The sequence below is a fragment of the Argiope bruennichi genome, chromosome 10 (genome assembly GCF_947563725.1).
Source record: "Argiope bruennichi chromosome 10, qqArgBrue1.1, whole genome shotgun sequence".
Classification (NCBI taxonomy): Eukaryota; Metazoa; Arthropoda; class Arachnida; order Araneae; family Araneidae; genus Argiope; species Argiope bruennichi.
In genome coordinates, this window is record NC_079160.1 from 106,449,554 (window position 1) to 106,466,474 (window position 16,921).

The 16,921-nt window shown below is 33.7% G+C and overlaps 1 protein-coding gene across 1 annotated transcript in view; it reads right to left on the reverse strand.

Annotated features, from left to right (window-relative positions):
• Positions 1-584: 584 nt before the first annotated feature.
• LOC129987700 (glycine receptor subunit alpha-2-like) overlaps positions 585-16,921 on the reverse strand; it is a 51,470-nt gene continuing 35,133 nt past the window's right edge. The window contains exons 7-8 of the mRNA XM_056095650.1: positions 5,990-6,369; positions 585-755 (exon numbers count right to left, since the gene is read on the reverse strand). Coding sequence (XP_055951625.1) covers positions 585-755; positions 5,990-6,369 — 551 coding nt within the window. The remainder of the gene's footprint in view (positions 756-5,989; positions 6,370-16,921) is intronic.

A 16,921-nucleotide genomic window follows, 5' to 3' on the forward strand; every position in this document is an offset into this window, starting at 1 on the left:
ATGATAATGTTGAAAGATCTAATTTTAAAGGTTTTAGCCAAAAAAATGTATATGTAATTATACTCGCATTTTAGAACTAATAGAATGATAATGTTGAAAGATCTAATTTTAAAGGTTTTAGCCAAAAAAATGTATATGTAATTATACTCGCATTTTAGAACTAATAGAATGATAATGTTGAAAGATCTAATTTTAAAGGTTTTAGTCAAAAAAATGTATATGTAATTATACTCGCATTTTAGAACTAATAGAATGATAATGTTGAAAGATCTAATTTTAAAGGTTTTAGCCAAAAAAATGTATATGTAATTATACTCGCATTTTAGAACTAATAGAATGATAATGTTGAAAGATCTAATTTTAAAGGTTTTAGTCAAAAAAATGTATATGTAATCACAAAACAAGAGGTAATAATAACAATAATAATAAAAAAAAATCTCATCGAATTTGGAATTTCGCAATTGCATCAAACTTTCAAAAGTCGCTTTCTTCGAAAAGCAAATCATTTCAACACTGAATGCAAAAGTGACTCTTCAGAGGAATTTGTGAGAAAACGACGAGTTGTATGAAAATGAGGAAAAATGTCATCTGAGATAATAGGACCAATACGCTACATTGAGCACAACGAAGAGGGCAGGAAAAACAATTCGAGAAAACTTGTCTATTTTGAGAGCTTGTCTCTCGAGGGATTCGGATCTGCGATGGAGTGTAGGGGATCGAGCCACCTTGGTTCCATTTGGCATTCTGGAATCACCCTGCAAAATATATTGAAATAAATTATTAAGGCGTACGTACACATTAGAAGATTTTAAAAAAAATCTTAACTTTCAAAATCCTGTTTTTTCACAGTAGGTCATTAATATACAGGGTGTTTATAAAGTCCCGGACCCATTTTGATGTTTAATAACTCATAAAATAATAAAGATAGATTTAAATTAATAACATAAATGGTTAAATAGACTCAAAAAGTTTCATGACCCTTGTCAATGAATTTCCAAGTGTGCCCCCTTCGTCGCACGGAGAATATCAAGTCGATAGTCAATTTCACGCCAGGTAGCGGCAAGCATGTCGGCATCCACAGAGCCATTTGCCCACATTATGGCGATTAACAATGCCAGAAACATGAAAGGATGCTTCATCGGAGAACATTATGCTCTTCAGAAAATCAGCAGCATCTTCTATCCTCCTTAGCATATCTGTTGCAAAGGCTATCCTCCTAGGCCTATCGTTCGGTTCCAAAACTTGACCAATTTGAACTTTGTATGCATGCAGTCTTAATTTTTTCTTAATAACCTTGTACATCGTCGAAATTGGCATATCCAATTCTGTTGCCGCTGATGTCACAGATATTCTAGGATTGTGTAAAAATGTCTCTCTGACACGCTCAACATCAAAATCACTTGTGCAAGGACGTCTGGAACGTTTCTTATCTTCGATACTTCCAATTTCTAGAAAATTCTTTTTCCACCGCAAGGTGCTGTTTTTGGATGGAGGATCTTTTTGGTAAATTCTTCTGAAATTTCTCTGTGCTTGCACTATCGATTTCATTTCTATGAACCACCATAAAATCTGTGCTTTCTCTTGTGGTGTATGCATTCTCCTTAATATCCGCTCGAATAAAACATCACATACAAAAGTACTACATAGAACAAACACATCAAAAGTAAACATAACATTGCAATAGTTGACAAAAACAAAAGAGAGAAAAATGCAATTAATAAGCAGACAATATTTAGAAAAGTACAGATATTTAGACTGGAAAATGAAATTATCTGAAATTAACCACACGCGCAGACGATATTTACAAAAGTAAAAATATTCAAACCTGAAAAGGAAAATATATGAGTTATTCCATCAATAAATGCCATAAGTGTGTTTATATCTTTATTATTTTATGAGTTATTAAACATCAAAATGGGTCCGGGACTTTATAAACACCCTGTATGTTTAAACTCACTTCAGTGAGAAAAAAACCCATATTACACTAATTATTAATTAATTCAATAATATTTAATGAGTTAATTAGCCTATTTTTTGAAACATGATATCTTAAATTCTAATTTCTACAGACACACAATTCTAGTTGGAAATGATGCCTAATATGAGTCTTCATGTTCTCTACCTCAATAAAGTTATAAAAATATATAATTTTTTTAACAATTTATTTTTCTACAATGAATAGAAAAAGCAAGATTTTTTCTGTCATTTTAATTTTTAAATAGCTATTAAAAATTTATTTCTATAAATATAACTTTCATTGAAGCACAAAACATCCACTGTTTCATACTGATTATTTTGATATATAAATAATTGTATTTGGTTCATTTCTTGTTGAGTTATGATTGTTTGAATGAAGCACCATAGCGGAAAAATATCATTGTTCATAAAATGTATTTTTACAAAAAACCGAAACTAGAGTTTTTAGTGAAAGTACCTCATAAAAAATAATTATAACTCGAGAAATATTCCAAGTATTGACAACATCTTGGTATCGTTTGAAAGATAAAGGATCAGAGAATATTTTGAAACAATAAAAGAATGTTCGATGTTTTGAACGATTTTCGAAGTTTCAAGTGTGTACGTACACCTTAATTCCTTAAAAATATTCAAAAAGAAGAACATCAATTTTTAACATGGAAAATATGATATTAGAAAATGAATTGAGTAAGTATATACTTAGATACTGAATCAGCTTGTAAAATTTTCAATCATTAGATTTAATCAATAATAACAAAATTACTTCATTGATGTGGTAGGGGTAGAATATTTGAAAACCCAGCTTTGTTGGCAGCTTGATGAAATATATCACTTCAAGAATCGCTGAAATACTCCCGTAGCAGTCCAAGGAGGTTTTGATTATCATTTAATTCTAAAGTTTGTCTTTGTTGCATTCCCTACCGATTAGTTGCAGAGATTCTTAAAGAGATTCCATCTAACTTTTAAAACTGTACTATTTTAAGTATTCTACGACTTTTATATCTCTGAGAACAAGTAGAACATTGTGACGGTTTGCTATGAGCGAGGGATAGTATCTGGGACCTTGTGGTTCGCAGTCCAGTAACATGACCATGATACAAAAGCAATTGCTCGGGTAGAGTAATTGTTAACTGACTTATAAGCTATTCACCAGACTCTCCCTCCAGTGAGTCGGAGGTGAGACGAACGATATGGCTGTTGAGTGGTGAAGTATGAGCTGTTTATTCTAATGTACCTGTACCCATTTGAGTAGCGCCAAGCGTTATGGCGAGCGTGTGTGGGTGATGTGCTGTGTGTGCTGATGCTATTGCTGCGTCAAGTGAGTCTGACAACTTTGGTTGCGGGTAGATGGCGCCACAACTGCTGTACGAAGGTTGAAGGTTCATCGTCCGAGGTCACCATTGTGACGGTTTGCGATGACCGAGGGATAGAACCTGGGACCTTGGGGTTCCCCGGCCACTAACATGATCATGATACAAAAGTAATTGCTCGGGTAGCGTAGTTGTTGACTGGCTTATATGCTATTCATCACAACGTATCGCTTTTGATTACATAGAAAAATTATACATGTTTCAAGCGATTAGTGAATCAATATCTGTTGTAGTTGTATAATTGCTGTTATTCCATTTTCTGTATTATATATTTTTAGATGATTTTGACGGTCACATTTTTACATCAAATTCCTGCTCTTTACATGTTAACTGGATTTTTTTTTCTTAATCTTAGAGCCCATGATAATGATGATATTTGTTGAATGAATATAGGCTCTATTTCTTTCTCCTCTACCACGATTCATCTACCATTGTTTTAGATTTATGATTATTCATCGCTTTTTAAAATAATCTAAACATTTGAACTCGATTCACTATATGTCTTGCATTCACCAGGAAAGTAAGTTAAAGGCATTAGACTGATATCGGTTTATTTTTGATTTTTTTTGTATTCTCTCGCTTGCTAAATATACAAATAGAATATATTTTAATCATGAAAAAAATTGCAAAATCGAACTTTTGATGAATTTCCACATTTTAAACATCCTTAAATCCTAAAAACGTATTTTTAGAACTACGCCCGCTTCCAAAGAACTGTCCTGAACTCTGTTGGAATGAAAATCAGACAATAACTGCAATGGACGTACAGAAAATGTTAATGTCAGGATGTTAAAAAGAATTCGCATTCTCTTTTATTAACCCCTTCGCACGACGAGTCTTACTCAAGCATCAAATTACTAAATTTTTAATTTAAAATCTGCAATTAAGGGAAAGTATTAAATAATTAAAAATATAAAAATTGCTTAAAACACTTCAATATCTTAAATGCCTTTATATTATTATAGTAATTAAAATAATAATACATTTTCCAAATAGGATGTGCTATCTAATTAGAAAAATAAATTTATTATATCCAAGTTCGTATGCAAAATTTTCAGAGTGGTATTTTTCCTCGTATGCAATACATCGCCCTAGTGTTACATCTGTTACTTTTTGATATATTTTATACATTTTTATTTATTTATTTTGCGGAATTCTTCACTCCATGTCCTCTATAATTTGATTAAAATTCGATTCCATTCCGTTGATTAGATGTTTCCATATAGGGAAATTTATGACAAGCAGATGCATTTCATCGAATATTGTAATATTTTTCAGCAAACAAATTCTTCTCATACAAAATTCTGCATCAAGCTGTGCTTTCGGCCATATCTCTAAGACAAAAGCAATGAAAATAATATTTTTTTGTTTCATTTTTGAAATAGAAATCAGTATTTGCAGTTCAAACCGCGCAATTTAATTATTTTAATTCATCGATCTAATCCTTCATCGATAGGATATTTAACAAAACAACAGAAGGGAAATTAGCATATTGACGTTTCTTTTATCTCAAAGTAATGAAAATTCCACAGATGTTGACGGCTGTTTTAAGAAGTATAACTGAAAAATAATAAAAAAAGTGACTCTGTTCTTGCCTATCTCGTATATTAATTAAATCGGCAATTTTATTGTTCTTCGACGTTTGATAATACATAAATATATATATATATATTGGAAATTCCTATGCGAATCTCCCCAATAAATTTACATATAATTTCTGCAAATATTTAGATTTGTTTGAAATTTATTAAGGCATCCCACTCACTTTTATTAGATTTAAGTATGCACCAAAGCTAAGGAAAAAATTTAGAAAAAGTTTTACGTATTTAAAATAATTGGAAAAACAATAGAACCTGCCCCTCAGCCCTAACTTCTATCCGATAAGCATCATTGTTTTTACATAAGAAAACTCATGGTTACGTTATATAAGTCAAAGTCACGAGGTTAATGGTTTCTGATTCCTTTCTCTTGTTTCCGGGATACATTTCAAAAACATTACGTCATTATCTATTCTTTATGCGGAAAAACCTTGACAGAGCTTTCCAGCCACAACCGCTGTAGCGTTAATTCTAATTTTTATTTCATTTGAAAGTTCATGATTCCTAGGTCATCAGTCATTACATGAGCACTAATGTCATATCTAGGGTTAACATTGTACTTAATCCGACTATTAGTGCCTCTTCTAACTTCAAGCGATATTGCAAAATATAACTTTGACGGAGCCTCCAGAATCAATAACAAGAACGATTTCGCCATTTTTTAAAATTGTGGTGATCAGTCAGAGTGAGTTTTTACTGTGCCACTATAATTTTAAGTAAGTTTTTAATTTATTTCGATAATATGTAGTTCATCAAATTTAGTTAAATTAATTACTTAATTAATTAACTAATCAATTACTGAAATTAATACTCTTAATATGGTGGTCGAACATTTGGTCGCCGAATGCAGCTAGTTACAAGGAAGCTAGCTATCAGTTGGCTAAAATACAAAATTTGCATGAACAGAAAATTCTGAATGTTATAATTCTTAAATGCAAATGAATTACTGTATACTCTCTAATTTCAATTTGAAACAATGCTGTGTTGACAGCCTGCCTTATAAAGTCTTTAAATGCAGTTATTCCCATCTTTCTTAAAACTTACTTCCACGCGTATCAGTTGCACATCATTGAGCAGGCTGTTGGCCATCCTCTCTCTGTCCTCAGCCTGCCCCATCACGATGTTGACGATGGCATACTCCATGAGAGAGGAGAACACGAACAGTGTGCATGTGGACATGAAGATATCGATGGCCTTAATATAGGAGACCGGGGGTAGAGATTTCTGGGACTGGGCGTGCTGCGTGGCCAAGGTGAGCAGGGAGGTGACGCAGAGGGTGACCCTGGCTGGGACGGCGTCGGCCCGGATCCAGAAGGAGATCCAGGACATGATGACGATGAGGCAGGTCGGGATATACGTGTGGAAGAGGTAGTAGCCGAGACGGCGCTCAAGAGTGAACATCACTTCAATGCACGTGAAGTTACCTGGATAAATATATGAAAAAAGTATTTTCTGTCTTTGGAAAATTCAATAAAGTTCAATAAAAATCAGTGAAATCCTTATAGGGATGAGGAATAATAAAACATCAATTCAATGGTTGATTCCATACTTTCTTTGAACTTGGATGTATGGATTTTAATAAACAATCTGGGCTTTGTACATCTCATTTTTGATTGCACGAAGGACCGCGTTGGCCTGGTGGTAAGGTCTCGGTTTCGGAACAGGGGAGTTTGAGGCTCGAGACCTGTTTACACCGAAGAAACGTCGTGTAAACGAGTCTGGTGAACATTAAATACGTCGGGACGAAACGTCTTCCCACTGGTGTGGAGTGGAAATTGGGAAAGGAGGGATACCAGCTCAGGTGTCGTCCAAGTTATCTGACGGGGCTCAAAATTACGAGGTCCATTCCAAAACAGCCTTAATGTTGCTTTAATAAAGGGGAACTAAACTTCTGATTGGGCGAATGTGGGAAATAGGACACGCTAGAAAAATTTAGGTCTTATTTCTCAGCTATCCTTACAACGTTTCATCTACTTTCATGGGTCCCATACAATGGCACTGAGCTAGCTGATGTCTTGGACAAGATTGCTTAATCCAGAATGAAAATTCAGAGAATGATTCGTCATCTCGGAGGCAATCAAGATCTTTTCAAAATTAAAAAAAAACACACTCTTTTCAATAGTAGTAATATTTATGGATATATATTCCATTATTTTTACATTTGCGCCATTTCGTCCACTTTCATAGGCTCCTTCCCATGAGAATGAGGTAGCTGATGTCTTGGACAGGACTTCTTGATCCAGAATGAAAATTTATAAAATGATTCGTCATTTTGAATACAATCTAGATCTTTTAAATTAAGGAATACTCTCTCCAGTAGTAGTAATATATCATGATACATATTCCATTATTTTTGTATTTGTGCAGAGCACTTATTTCTTTTTGTATTTTTATTTTCATTTTTGCATTTGTCTTGTTCTTTTATTATATTTGGACTCATTTTTAGCAGCCTTGTCTTGTTAATTTGTTTTTTATTTTTATTATTTCCTGAACTTTCTTACTATGAATAGACTGTATGTCTTTTTCTGTAAAATAGCATATGTTTTCAGTTTCTCATTGATAGTTTGTTTATAAAGTCACTACCATTTGAATTTCAGTCAGATTAATGCTCTCGATCTTTAGTTATCTAATGTTAAATTTCTGTTACCAAATTTCATTCAACAAATGGCGGACGTCGGCAATTTGGGCAATAGTGACAGCGATAGATAGCGTAGGGGCATCTTCCGATGTTTCTCCTACTTTATGACCATTACACTGTTTAAATAACCAGTAAGTTATAATTGCTGAGGCATGAAGCAGGGTTGTTGTTTCCAATGGCTCTTGTCTAGCCCATTGACTTCAAGAAGTCATGTGGGGTTTTAAGCCAATGTTACGTCTCTTGTTTTTTTAGTAGCGCCATCAAGGGAAAAGAGAATTATTTAGCTACACACACGTCACAACCCTTTTTACGGGGCGGACTTCATTCATGCATTTCATTCACTCAGCCACAGATCGCAATTTAGACCTGAATCAGAGAACCAGTACCCCCAATGGTATTACTCTCGACATGGAGGACTTTGTGATCACGACAGATTTATACGCGCATCAGCCACCACACACGCGGGGAATCAACGGCTGGCAGGGTTCGAACTCACAACCCAAGGTAAGCGAATCCAACGCCTTACCAACCAGGTTATTCCGGCCTACATGAAGCAGTGTTGTGTTATGAAACCAAGCACTGGAACAAAGCACTCCCTTACTCTGAAATCTCTTCAATTGAAAGAAGTGCGAATTGGAATGCTCTACCCAACCATGCATGGCACTTTGGTAGAGGTCCTGGAAGATCTATTTAGTTCGTAAATTAATCAAATAACGACAGACTATTCTCTTACTAATTATTAGTGGACACACTAATCAGCTCACTTTCCAGTAGAAATGGCAGCTTTTTACTCTCTGGTATATAGAGAATATAGAGAAAGTATAGCAATCTTCAAAAAATTCGAACTCGAGATTTTGACGAATCTTCACAATCGCACATTCGTAAAACATATTTTTTGGAAAATGTTCGTCTGTCTGTAGCAAAGATAACTCGAAAATGCTTGGAATTAGATTTATGAAATTTGATGCCAAAATCATAGATTTATATCAAATTTTGAGCAAAATCCGTTTTGAGGAAGTTTGTCTGTCCTGCTATTCGCATATGATTTAATATGATAATTACAAAACGAAGAGAGGTAGACAAATAAAATTTTATGCACAGAATTAACATCTATAGTCTAGACACCTATCAAATTTTGAGCCAAATACAACAAGGGATTGACTGTCTGTCGGTCTGTAATATTAGAAGCATGTAAGAGCGATCATTGAAAGACGTCAAGATTTAAATATATCGAATATGATATAATATTTTGTCACTACAAGTGTAGTTTTCTGTCAAATTTTTGTTTCAATCAGTTGGAAAAAACGTTTCTAAGACACAATTTCGATTCGTGGCTATTATTAACTTTATGACAGGTATTAATCGCCAAATAACTCGCCAAGGATGACACGATAGGTTCGCTCAAAATGTTAAATTCACACCAAAGGTTAATATTTTGTAACAATACACGTCAATGCCATGTAAGGCATTCTCTGGAATAACACTTTTATTAGAGAGTATGCGAGAAAGTTTTAGGGAGACCACTCCCGCTAGTTTCAGAATCCGACTGGTGTAAATCTCGGCACACTTCTCGCAGATTCTTGATTGCTTGGATGTTACCAAAGCTGATGTTTTACAGTGCGTGATTTTGTTCATCAACTTTTTGGAGGTTTTGGATTCATGGACATGATCTAAAAAGGCTATTTGGGACTATTTTCTCCTTTGCTTTAACATTTTTTTATACTATTTAGAACTAGCCGCCTTTGGCGATCAGCCGGTTCGCCAATCTTAATACTCGTTAAAATTTTAATAATATTTTAATAATTTTAATAATATTAAACATTTTATGTAATTCCTATTTTAATAGCTGTTTCATCAAAATATTTTAAAGCTTCAAATTTTGATAGTCATATAATTCACTCATAATATTATAAAGGTCTTCAGTCATAATATATGTATCTCTCTAATTTTCTGTTAGCTCCCGTAGAATTTATGCTTTAAATTAAAGTGGAAAGGAGGAATCTGCAATTAATATAATAATATTTTTTACTGAAACAAAGTATTTTTTATAATATGATTACTGAAAACAGAGGCACTGAGCATTTAAACCTAATGGGCACTACAGAATATATTTCTTAATTTGTGTAATATCTCAAGAATTTGTCAGCAAATTTTTCTCAGATTCATCATGAGCAGATCGATTCATTAACAATGTTTAATTTTAAATGCATCAAACACTAAGAAAATAAACAGAATCGTTTAAAATAATCGGTCGAAAACAGGTTAAAAAAACTACTTAAAAAACGATGTACTTAAAACTATAAGCATATACAAAAAAATATATAGCTAACATAAATGCAATTTAATGACAAAAGCATACAACTAACCTAAAAATAATTTAAATCAAGTCCGCATCCGTTGAAAGTAGTTGTCAACAATCAGAACACAATGCGCATGCGTGAATTTTCAACACCAGTTATGGTAACGCAAATGTGGGAATTTTTCAACACTAGTTGGTGTAACGCTATGCAGATTAGAAATTTTTAATTTTCTTTATTCTGCTTTATTTTAATTCAAAAGTACTTCAGAATGAATCTGAAAGATCGATTAATTAACAATGTTTCATTTTAAATGCATTAAACACTAAGAAAATAAACAGAATCGTTTAAAATAATCGGTCGAAAAATGTTAATCCTAGTCTCATTAGCGTGGGAAAAAAATTGAAACCTTACTCATTTGGCAGTGGGGAAACGGAAAGTTTTCGGCGGAAAAGTTAGTTTTTAATTAATAATTAAAATTCTAATTAAAAATTCTAAAAAGGGACCCCAGGTACACATTCCCGATCTCCAAGGTGTGCATGTGTCAAATTTGGTAGCTGTAGGTCGAACGATCTGGCCTGTAGAGCGCCAACACACACACACACATTGAGTTTTATATAAGTATAGATTAAACGACAGAACCTCTTATTTTAATTATATATAAATTTATACTTGAGATTTATTGATTCTCTATCTGATGGCGTTACTGGTACATAATCAAAATTTTATTAAATCAATGATGAATTGATAATTAAATTGAAAATATATTGCCGTCGAGAATAAAAAGGGCACAGAATTTCTAATCCATCAAAAAATGAAAAAAATCGATCACACAATTCCACTTTTGCAAACTTGAAACAAAAGAAGTGAATTAAAAAGCAAAAAAGATAAAAAATTAAATTCAAACATTTTTTAGTGAAAGAAAAAAAAGATAGAAATAGTGCTGAAATCACATTTTGGCATTTTTGTTAAAATCAAACAAAAAAAAATTACTAAAAAAAAGAATTCATTACGCATATAAACTGAATTTTTATCCTGAACTGCAGTTAAAATATTTAACATGCGTCATACAAAAACATTATTTACGATTAAAAGAAGCAGCGATGTTTTGCTAAGACTTCCTTCTTAGTTCATTTATAAACATGAGATTTTTGTCTTTTCAGTTTTGATGTATTCTGTTTTTCATCGTAAATGTTTAAAGTGTGGGTCCAGGAAAAATATGATCATTTATAATATGCCTTTTCATTTTTTTTTTGTTTTGTTTAGTCGTCGGTGAATGGAAATTTTAATAATAGTTTTCTGCGTCTTAAAGAGGATTTAAAATCTTGGAATTGTTATGACAGACAGAAAATTCTTCCCTTTTGTTTCATTCGCAGAAAAAAAATGAATCATTTTTATTCATGGAGTTTGTTGGGAAAAAATTAATGTTTTTTTTATGTTTTTAAATAAAAAATAAGAATTAGGTCAAATATTAAAAATTTTTCATGCACGTCATCATGAATGATATTTTTTACAAAGGAACATCTCCCGAAAAAAGCTTTTTTAAGTCGGGAATCTCATATATGTATGCGATGAATTTTTTAATCATATTTAAATCTTAATTAATTTTACAATTTTTATCTTAAATTTGTCCATGCTAATTTCATTCAAAAATTTTATCTTATTTCCTGACCTAATTCCCGCTTTTTTATTTAATTTATTCGAACATTAGTTGTTGAAAACTAATGATTTTACATTTCCCACACTCAGAGCGAAGGGATAAAAACCCTAATGCTTATAACATACTTTTAAAGATACCTAAGATTCCCTTTCCTAAGTCTACACGCGTCAGGGAAATCCCTATCAGAATGTCTTAGTAAAATTACTGAAGGGAAAAATTTCTCACCTTTGTTATTAAATAGTGATGTAGACGTCAATTTATCATCACTTCTTTTTTGTACAAATTTTGACTCCCGTGGTGAAATTTCTTCTTTTCGTCTACTTAATTTCAAAATTATGTTAAAATGCATATATATTTACGAATTCAAAATAAAACAGTTCCAATAATATACCACTAGTATTATTTTCTCATGAGTTCGAACTGAATTTATTTATTTTTATTATAACAGCACTTTATTTATAATCTTTCAAATCTTTGATAATTAGTAGGAAAAACTACTCTGATGAAGTAGGAGCTTTATTAAATGATACAGAGACACATATTCCCTAATTTGGACAAAATACACGATATAAGTTTAGACAAAAATATCCCTACTATGCAATAAAATGTTTTTGGAGAGGAAGAAGCATGGCAATTATAACATTCAAAATGATTGGAATACTTTAGCCTTCAATTAAATTCCAAGTTTTAAATCGAATCGAATAACAAAATTAAAAAAAAAAAATTTTTTGAATTTATTCTTAAGTAGGAGCAAATGCAATTAACAATAATATTAATAAACCCTGAAAACCCCTGAACTCCTTTATGCATTCCATCTTCTCTTTCTCCCCCCCCCCTCAAAAAAATTATTTGTTGCGGCCTTTCAAATTAAGTTCTCAGCGATGTATATATATGTTAAAATTAATGATAATCGATTGCTATTGTGGTGATAACATAAACCAGATAACAACTTCCGGAGAAGAGTGTATACTTTTGTCTAGTGGCTTTGTTACTCGGCTATGAACCCTAACGTTGCGAGTTCGAACCAAAACCCGCACATTGGTGACCCTGGTTCTGAACAACCGCATCCTTCGTTCCGCTGTCGGGGCTCCATCTACCGGCAGCAAGCACTCACACACGCTCGCCATAACACTTGGCGCGATAACAACGTTCGTCACTCGCCATAAAGCCTGGCGCGATAATCACGTTCGTTGCTCGCCATAACTGGCGCGATAAAACTCTACCGACTCACTGGTGGGGGACTATTGTGGTGATAACATAAGCCAGATAACAACTTCCGGAGATGAGTGTATACTTTTGTCTAGTGGCTTTGTTACTCGGCTATGAACCCTAACGTTGCGAGTTCGAACCAAAACCCGCACATTGGTGACCCTGGTTCTGAACAACCGCATCCTTCGTTCCGCTGTCGGGGCTCCATCTACCGGCAGCAAGCACTCACACACGCTCGCCATAACACTTGGCGCGATAACAACGTTCGTCACTCGCCATAAAGCCTGGCGCGATAATCACGTTCGTTGCTCGCCATAACTGGCGCGATAAAACTCTACCGACTCACTGGTGGGGGACTATTGTGGTGATAACATAAGCCAGATAACAACTTCCGGAGATGAGTGTATACTTTTGTCTAGTGGCTTTGTTACTCGGCTATGAACCCTAACGTTGCGAGTTCGAACCAAAACCCGCACATTGGTGACCCTGGTTCTGAACAACCGCATCCTTCGTTCCACTGTCGGGGCTCCATCTACCGGCAGCAAGCACTCACACACGCTCGCCATAACACTTGGCGCGATAACAACGTTCGTCGCTCGCCATAAAGCCTGGCGCGATAATCACGTTCGTCGCTCGCCATAACTGGCGCGATAAAACTCTACCGACTCACTGGTGGGGGACTATTGTGGTGATAACATAAGCCAGATAACAACTTCCGGAGATGAGTGTATACTTTTGTCTAGTGGCTTTGTTACTCGGCTATGAACCCTAACGTTGCGAGTTCGAACCAAAACCCGCACATTGGTGACCCTGGTTCTGAACAACCGCATCCTTCGTTCCACTGTCGGGGCTCCATCTACCGGCAGCAAGCACTCACACACGCTCGCCATAACACTTGGCGCGATAACAACGTTCGTCGCTCGCCATAAAGCCTGGCGCGATAATCACGTTCGTCGCTCGCCATAACTGGCGCGATAAAACTCTACCGACTCACTGGTGGGAGACTATTGTGGTGATAACATAAGCCAGATAACAACTTCCGGAGAAGAGTGTATACTTTTGTCTAGTGGCTTTGTTACTCGGCTATGAACCCTAACGTTGCGAGTTCGAACCAAAACCCGCACACTATTAATAAAAATCGACAAAAGGAATAACTGAATGGCCATCTATTATTAAGAAATTTTTAGTAATGATCGATTAATCTCATAGACTGTAATATATACACATAAAAACAATTTATTGATTTGAACACATTTGCAACTTACAACACCTTTTTGTATCTGTTGTCATTGTCATGAAATTTCAAAGTTAATAATAGGAATCGAAGTGAAAATACGCTACGTGATTTATATAGAACAGCTTTATAAAACAGATACAAACAAAATAAAATAAACATATAACCAAAAATTATGTGGAGGTTACTCGTCCATGATGTCACAAAAAGTGTGATGCAAATCATGCGTTTTATATGTTGAAAAGCTGCCATTGGCGAACAGCTATTTCATCTGGAACAATGACCTTTTTGGCTGTTAAATTTTTAAATGGAAAGCACTTATCTAGAATTTTAGCTTGTTAATTGATCGAGCAGGAACATTTGAAATTAATGTAATTAGCTTCCTATAAATTACTGGGCCTGAAAAATAAACAAAGTACATGTTTGAAAAATGCACTTTTTTATTTTTATAATGTATGTTTGAAAAAAGCCTTATGAGCAAAAGTATGTAAAAGTAAAATAAAAAAAAATGTGTTATCAAAAGTAAAAATCAACATGAAAAATAAAGGCGAAATTGAGAATTTTACTTCGGATATTGTAAAAAAAGTAATTTTTTTTTTAAATCTTAATTTCAACTTAGGTAAATACATGAGATTGAGAAGTGTAATGAACACTGAAAATAGATGAAATTTCATCATAGCAAATAAACTTGTTAAAATTTGAATTAAGAAATTATTAAAAATGCGTAAAAATAGAGAAAAAATTGCACGGAACAAAAATTGCTATTTTTAATTATTGATGCAATTTTTTTGAAATGATGTATTCTGATGATAATTAGGCGTATGTGCAAAAAAAAAAAAAAAAAAAAAACGATGAGTTCACACAGGTAAAGAGCTCATACTTAAAATTGAAAGAAAATTAAATTTAAATAACGTCAAAGGATTAATAACCATTAAAAAAAATTTCACACGCATGTGTATTAAATGCAAAAGGGGCCAAAGAGAGTCAAAGAAAATAAAAAAAACCTGAACAAAAAATTTAGACGCATTAAAAAAAGAACTCGGAGAAGGTCTAAATGGTTCAAGCAGAAGAGCTTACACAAGATTCCACAGTAAGAGAATCACTTAAACATAATTAATAAATAATAAAATTTACCAAAGATAGGCAATTTCAACTTAGGAAACAGAAAAAAATAAATAGAAAAAAAAGCATTTTAAAGGAAAGAGAAAAATATAAACAAATAAAAGAAAAAAGCAAACAAGAAAAAATAAATACATTCATTGGATCAGTTTAAAGCAGAATCCATGCTCAGGAATTAATGGCTAGAAAAAAGAGTTCGTTTTGCATTTTTTCCCCTTACACTCAGCAGAAACTGTTCACTTTTAACAGTGCTCGATTTTCTCTATGCATAATTTGAAGGGTTCAGGCAATGGTAGAATTAAATTTAAAGTTCGCTACTATTAAAAAAGCTTTAACACTTGAAGAACTAAAAATTGATATACAAGAAGGTACAACAAACAGAAAGTAGTTTTGTCTTTGTTGTAAAATAACTTATGGTTTCGACGAAGGCAGAGTCCAAAATACGGAAGATAGTCCTGATAGGGTACAAACGAGGATACATTATTATTCTATTTGAAAAATCCTGCTTTCAGTGTGATACAGGAAATCCAAGATAGATTGAGCTAATAAAGTCAAATGTTTATTTGAAAAAATTTGGGAAATATTTTATTGAGGCTTGATAAATTTTCTGAAATGATGCATGGCAAAAGATATACTGTGGAACTTCGCTTAAAGAACAAACTTTTCTCCTTAATTTTATGAAATATTCCTCCCCAAATTTTTTTTTTCCGTAGGAGTCAATGTAAAATAGGACGATGCCTTCCATTCTTAAAACAATATTCAAACAAATTTATAATAATATAATTCATAATGCATGTATTTTTTTACAAGAAAATTGTTTCAAAACGTTTATCTTCGGCTGCGCCTCAAAATTTGACGAAAATGAGGAAATGAGACATTGTATTATGGTTAAATGTATTTGCAATGCTTATAGCTAATACCTCATTAAAGAGATGTTTCTGTACACGAGATGCAATAATTTCCAGTGCCTCCAGGTCTCCTTTATTTCACTTGGAGGTTGTTGCTCTGCTGATGCTATTTTTCCTCCACCCCGGACCAAATCTTCTCTGCAGTTTCTTATTGTGATACAGAATGTAAGCACAGAAGTTTTTCCATATTCCTGGCTAAGATCTGGCACTAGTTCATTGATATTGTTACTATCCATCTCTAGTCCTATAATCTTGTGAGACGCAATCTCATCATTTAAGGCTACATAAACACTTGCTCAAATCCAAGGCTTGCGCTCGACAACGCTACCCGGCACTTTAAGCTAGTGTTCAAGGCAGACTGGCCTTCGAGATATAGGCCAATCCAGCAAGTAAAGTCTCGATGTCTCCTTGTCACGTGCCTCGTTCCCATGCTTTCACGTCTCCTTCCCCTTCTCCTTCTCTCTATGAAACATTGCTCGTTAAAGGAATGACTTTTTTTCCTTCTATTTTGCTTTACTCTTAGTACAAATCACTTCGTGTAAAGTCACGATGTTTCCTCGACACTCGTTCTAAAAACGTTGCTCGTTAAAGGAATAACTTTTTTTTTCTCCCTATTTTGCTTTAGTCGTAGTGCAAAATCACTCGTTATGAGAGGTATTCATTAAGCGAGGTATGACTGAAGCTCGAGAATATCAATACTTGTTTTTTTTAATGAAATGATTTTCTTAATTGATTTATCGACTTCGAGAAATTTAAAATGACTTTTCTCTTGTTAAAGAGTACATATGCCATACTTCATGAAGGTCGAATAAGAACTGCAGGTGTTGAGACTCTACCTGAATTTCGTTTCTCCGCTAATAAGATTCAAAGATATGGGATCGTAATGTGAAATAATCCACTCATTATTAATC